General features: G+C 41.8%; 1 protein-coding gene across 4 annotated transcripts in view; it reads right to left on the reverse strand.

Annotated features, from left to right (window-relative positions):
* TFAP2D (transcription factor AP-2 delta) overlaps window positions 1-6,026 on the reverse strand; it is a 50,185-nt gene extending 44,159 nt beyond the window's left edge. Inside the window, exons 1-3 of one of the 4 annotated variants that reach the window (XM_090136744.1) lie at window positions 5,096-5,288; window positions 4,438-4,935; window positions 714-774 (exon numbers count right to left, since the gene is read on the reverse strand). In XM_090136744.1, the coding sequence (XP_089992870.1) occupies window positions 714-774; window positions 4,438-4,935; window positions 5,096-5,254 (718 nt within the window). In that variant the 5' untranslated portion in view covers window positions 5,255-5,288. Of the gene's footprint in view, window positions 1-713; window positions 775-4,437; window positions 4,984-5,095; window positions 5,289-5,334; window positions 5,434-5,987 lie in introns of those variants that run through there. The other 3 variants (XM_031604956.2, XM_090136746.1, XM_090136745.1) reach the window with 3 other exon arrangements.
* Between the last annotated feature and the right edge of the window lie 314 nt (window positions 6,027-6,340).

Consider the following 6,340-nt stretch of genomic DNA (forward strand, 5'->3'; position numbering starts at 1 on the left):
AGAAATGCGTATTCCAAGAGGCTGAGTCACAAAGTGTGCTCCCTCCGACTCTGTCATTCCTTTTACACTACGAACAAAAGCGTGATTTTAGGCTTGTTAGAAGGTGTTCCCATGTCAGGCCCTTAGACTGCTATTGTTTCTTTTCAAGATAAATGATAATAATAACAACAATAAAAAATACTGAACAGTCACATCCCGCAAATGAATGACGAAATGAGTATTTAGCGAGAATTCCGAATTTTTCTTCTAATTTAGATTTGAGATACTTTCATTGACAGATGGTTATCAAACAAAGTTCACAAACGAGTTCCACACCGATACATAGCGCTATTGAAATGACGTTTCCAAAAACCTTCCTTTCCCCATACGAGATGAAACTGCCTATTTAAAAATCCGGCGCCAGGAAGCACGTTTCTCAAACTCATTATCAGGGATCAATTCGGTTAAATGGGAAATGAGGGAATGAGTCAAGAAAGCCCTGTATTCAACGGGAGTATCCGAGAGCTACTGATGAACAAATCACGTGTAAAGTGCAAATGGACTGTGAAATGTGAAGTGCTCTAAGCTACTTTGAACGTATTTGGGATGAATGTCAAATGCTCACAACTTCGGCAGTAAAAACTAACTAAACATGGGAGGAGGGAAAAAGAGAGAAATTGAGAGGGTTTCAACTTTACAAATATTGATAGACGCAGGTATTTGTAACATCTTACCTCTTCTTATCACACCACCTTGTCCGTTCAGTACAAGTCCACACTGGGCCTCCACTGAGCTCTTAAGTAACGAGGAAAAATAAAAGAAAAAGAAAGAGGGAAAAAAAAAAAAAGAAAGAAAGAAAAAAAAGGAAAGAAAAAAATCAGATACAGAAACCCACAGACGGATCACATAGCTTTTGCTTTGTTACACGATTTGCTCAGAACAATAGTTAGAGTGAGATGGGAAAACATAGTTATTCTCATCCAACTCAAGTGGTCTGGAGAAATCACACAGCCATCCTGCAGCCTGTCCCTACCCAACGAAATGCAGAGCAATTATCACTTTTCCTTCTATTTAAATAGGAGTTTCTTCTGGATTTGTGAAGTAAATCGACAGTTACATGGGCAGAATAGAGGGATAAGCAAGTATTTTTGCAAGAATAGTGTGCTCATACTCTATATTTGCACGCACAGTCATAAAAATATACTTATGCATGTACATATATATATATACACACTACTAAATTCATACGTATGTTTAGTGACATAAACGTACCGACATACAAAGTGTACGCGGAAGTACACAAAGAGCACAAACGACAGAAGATCTACCGAGCTTTGCCGGCTATACAAAGTCGTATGAGAGTAACAATAGGGCTGAGGAATCGAGTCTCTGTGCTCGTGTCCGCATATAGGTGGGGATGAATATGCATCTATGTGCACAAACACCGGCACCCATGTGTGAGTGTGGCATGATGAACCTTCCAAAAGCCTGTCTACTGCTTCTGGTGCACATCTGAGGAGATCTCAGTTCTTTATTCTCCTGTTATGAGTCTTATTAAGTGGAGATCTTCGCCCTCCATAATAAATATTTTTATTGGAATCATAAAAGACTTGAAAAGGTTGGGTTTTCTTTGGGTTTTCCTTATGTTGGGGGTTAAAAAAACACAACAAACCAAACCTAAATCTTTGCCCAGTGGAAATGTGTTAAAGACGCATTTTCCTCTACAAACAAACGAGGTATTGGACATGAAAGAGGCCTTTAAGGGTGTTAACCTACTCAACAGCCCGTGAAGAGTTAAGTAAATGCGGAGAGAGTCGGTGCATAATAAAAACCCCACTTTACAAAACAACCTTTACAGTCCTGGCTCTCTCCCCCACTTTCACCATATTGGCGCTGGCCCTGTAAGACCTTCCTTTTCAAGGCTCTTTTTTATTTTAAGTGTTCTGCCTTAAAGTGATTATGAAATCAATATGAAAAAAACTTGGCGACTGAGCATAAATTAAAGCGGTGATGGGAAAAGGTGTGACAGTTTTCTTTGTTGCCCATGGAAAATCTTTTTAGGGCACTGAAAGATGCCACTCCAGCTCCAAGACTGTTTGCATCTGTTAGGCTGACTTAAACCGCCCTCGAAACTATTGGACATTCACTTAAAATTCTGTTCAGGGAAAAGTATATTTACATTTGTTGCATTTGAAATGAGGCATATGCTGATGAACGTTTTAAAAAGAAGGACTAAGGGGAAAGAGAGAATAGTGGTTATGCTACAGTTTTGCTTTAAAATGGTTTGTGTTTCGTCCTCATTCTACCCGTCCCCAAAAAGCTTCCCACCGAGCCCAAGGTGACAGTCGCAAGTGTCTAAGTTTGTTCTGAATCCTCCAAATCATAAAGATAAATATTAATATTCTCAACTTCTCACCGCTCAGGCTTTTCGATACCCTAACACACTTCCCTCATCTGCTCGGGAAAAGAGGGAGGAGGAAAAATAAAGCAAAGATTGGGTACAAAGACGCTAAATGAGGGAAATGAGGACATTTGTGCTCAAACTGTGTTCGAAAGAGCAGTATTTTCGAAAGAAATCCTGTTTATTTTTTTCTTCTTTAAATAAACAACAACAACAACAACAAAAAAGAATGTGCCTCTAGCAGCTTAACCAACCTCCCTCCCTCCCTCTCTCTCTCTCTCTCTCTCTCTCTTTTTTAAGGGAAACATGTTGTTTGGTCGGATGACATTGCATAAATGACCAGTTGAATGGCACTAAGTCGAAAATTGGATAAACTATGGTGCTTTTTTGCCCGGGACTTAGGCATTGTCTGCTGTCTTGCAAACGTTCCTAATCCCCTCTTTTGAAAAATACAAGGCTTTGTGCCTGCCAATGAAAAAAAATTTGTACAGATACAAAAAAATCAGCAGCAGACGTGGTTATAAAAAGGAGTAAATAGGTTTTAGTTGGGCTGAGCAGTGAATGGCAGGTTTTTTTTTTTTTTTTTTTTTTTTTTTTTTTTTTTGAGGGGGGTAACATAAGGAGATCCCTAAAAATGCCCAGAGAGAGGATTTAAAAAAAAAAATTATATGGTGAATTTTAATGGAGAAAGTCAGGTTTAAATAGTTAGGGTTTCCTCCTCGGAGATATAAGATAATGTTCTTTGTTGTTGGGTTGTTGGGTTGTTTTCCTCCTTCAAAGAAAAAAAAAAGATTTTTCCCCTCTCCAATGTAAATAGTGTTTCTGGGATGGTTTTTATTGTTGTTGGTGGTGGTTGTTTGGTTGATTTTTAAGAGAATAAAATAAGCATTTCTTAATTTTACAGACTTCGGGTTTTTTGACCGCTACGTATTTGTGGAAAGAACAACATAGCGAGCTTTGTATGACTGGAAGCCAGATTTGGGGGAAAAGTAAGTACAGTAAATACGGTCCTATTTGTCTCTTCCGCTGTTTGGGGAGCTTTAGTTCCTCAGCTCGTCGGAAGAAAGACTTGCTTTTGATTTGGGGGAGTTCTCGAAATGGGTGTTATTTACAGGAGGGCGTTGTTAGCAATTTTGGAAACAATGTTCATTGAGTTATCAGCTTCATTTACCGGAGGTGAATTTTTAGTTCAAGGATTTCTGAGCGGATAAAGCTGAGGTTAAAATACGCAGATACAGAAATTTCTGATGGGTCAAGGTGCCGGTTAGAGGGGGAGCAGATGAATGACTAAATACATCGTTAGATGAATTCAGCTTTATCTGCTTCTCTCTTTCTCCCTGTTAACAAATAGATCGGATATTGCGAGGAATTTTTAACCTACTGACGAACGTTTGCTCGCCTTTCTTTCTCCCCCACCTCTTGCCTCGGACTTTCCCTTTGTATGCACGTCGGAAAGCGACTTTTTTTCCCTGTCCTTCCTTTTCCCTTTTTCCTCCTCCATCCCTTCCTTCCCACATTTACCTGCCCTATCGCTGCAAGTTATTTGAACGCTCCCGCTCACCGAAGGAAAGGAAAAGTTTAGGAAAAGCGGGAAGGTGGCTTTGATTTGGTTTAGTTTAAGTTACCAGTGCCTTTGCTTACATCTGACACACTTAGACACGCGCGGACACACACACGCACCCCGGGATCTCCGTACGAGTCCCACGCTCTCAGCCTACACCCAACGCGAGTTTGTTTGTTTGTTTGTTTGTTTGACCAAGGAAGACCGCTTGTTTTTTTTTTTTTTGTTTTTTTTGTTGGTTTTTTTTTTTTTTTTTTTTTTTGGTTGTTGTTGTTTTTCCATATTTTTCTTGCTATTCTTCTGAAGGGGAAGGGCTCCGGATCGGGCTTTTTTTTTTTTTTTTTTTTTGCTTTTGGATGAAGCTTCCCTTCTTTGTATGAGCTACACGAGAGCTGCTCTGAGCAGAGGAAAATGGGGAGGGTGGGGGGGGGAGGGTGGACCGGGGCAGGGGGAGGGGAGAAGAAGGTGCCTCGAAAGGAGATCGCATGCTATTTACCTGCAAATCGTCTGCTCCCGAGGCTGCAAGCCCGAGGCTTGGTCCTGGCAGGAGTCTTTGATCTGGATGCATCCCATATTGGGACCCATGGCTCATAAGAGACAGGTCGTGGCGGCGGTAAGCATCTAAGCACCCCAGCTCTCTCCTCTGCTCGTCCAAGCAGGAGGATTTGAGCGCCCGCGCATTGTGCAGGTTGATAAAATCAGTGGGTTCCCCATGGTGGATCTGCTGGTAGTATTGCTGGGAGTGGTGGAGAGAGTTCAAGGAGTAAGCGTCGGGGTTGACTGCCGGGTGGCTGTGTTGGAACTCGTAGTGGAAGGACTGGTGGTGCAGTGGGGTGTACTGGTGGTTAGTGGAGAAGTACGGGGAGGCGAACTCGGTGCCCGTGGTAGAATAAGTGAGAGGAGACGAGGAAGAATAGGCGACGGTCGAGTTGGCCACGGACTCCAGGCATCCAAGCTGCATCAAACGGTAACTGTTTGATCCGTCATGACGTATCTGAAAGGAAGAAGTGAAAAGAAGACCCCAAAACTGGAGGTTTGTCATTTAAAACCCCGGCTGCGGTTCTTCCAAGCACGCTGTCCTGCATAGCTTCTCCCCCTGCAGAAGCGTCTCAGCCTGCAAGCTGCAACCCCAGCAACAAAAGATCCTTTCCTACCTTGGGCTGGTGCCATAAAGGTCTGTTAAAAAAACCAGAAACAGCCCAGCCTGCCCTTAATACCGCCACGCGAAAGGGATCCGCGCGCTGAAATAAAAAAGATCTATCTGTCCATCCACCCCTCCATCCATCCATCCATCCATCCATCCATCCATCCATCCATCCACCTCCTGATCACAGCTGTAATATCTGGGGCTGACACACAAAAAAAAAAACCCTCATCAAACAGCGGAAACTACCGAGAACACACACAAGTCCCGTCCCTATGTTACAGCGTAAAGAAAGCTTTGCCGCCTGCTCGCCTTCCTTTCTTCCTTCCTTCCCTTCTTCCTTTTTTTTTTTTTTTTGAACCCCTATTTTTCTTTCTTTTTTAAAATAACGAATCAGATCCCAAATCCCCCCCCCCTTTCCCCCCCTCCTCCTTTTCCCGAGCTTCGAAAGAAAAGGGGAGTCCTGTTTTTGAGCGAGAACTCCCCATTCCTGGCGAGCTGGTGGTGATTTCTCTCCACTTCATTATATTATTAGGGGTATTATTCTGATTTTCGTTCTGGCAACGGTTTTAACGTGGTAATGAGTTGCCCTTTCTGGCGACAGATGTCATAACGAATTTTCTCTCTATACTTCTTTAAGTTATCTCTGAAGCCGGATTATAATTAAACGTAACGGTCCAATATGGATTTAAAAAAAAAAAAAAAAAAAGAAAAAGAAAAAAAAGAAAGAGAGAAAGAAAGAAAGAAAGAAAGAAAAAAAAAAAAGAAAGAAGGGAAACAACCACACGAGCACATACGCACACACACACAGATGCACACACACGCACACGCGCAGCCCCACACGCGCGCTCACACACACACACACACACACACACACACACGCACTCACACACACAAAATACCTCTGCATCGTGGACGAGACCTGGAAAGGTAGTTGACATTTTTTGGTTCTCCGGTTTAAAAAAAAAAAAAAAAAAAAAAAAAAAAAAGGAGAGAAAGAAAGGGGGAAAAAAAAAAAAAAAAAAGCCACCAAACTCTGAGTAAAATCCCCCTCTCCGAATTAAAAAAATAAAAAGCAGGATGAAATTTGCAAAATCCGAAGTTCATGTATTTCCCCGCTCTTTCTGTTTTTTTTTTTTTTTTTTTTTTTTAGAAAAAATCTCTCCAGACGGAGGGAATTTGCAATGTATCTGCATAGATCAGATCTCTCGCTTTTCCATGCACCTCCTTAAAAACCTGTAGGAACAAAATTTTC

This window comes from Phasianus colchicus, chromosome 2 (genome assembly GCF_987193195.1).
Source record: "Phasianus colchicus chromosome 2, bPhaCol1.hap1.1, whole genome shotgun sequence".
In the NCBI taxonomy this organism is placed as follows: domain Eukaryota; kingdom Metazoa; phylum Chordata; class Aves; order Galliformes; family Phasianidae; genus Phasianus; species Phasianus colchicus.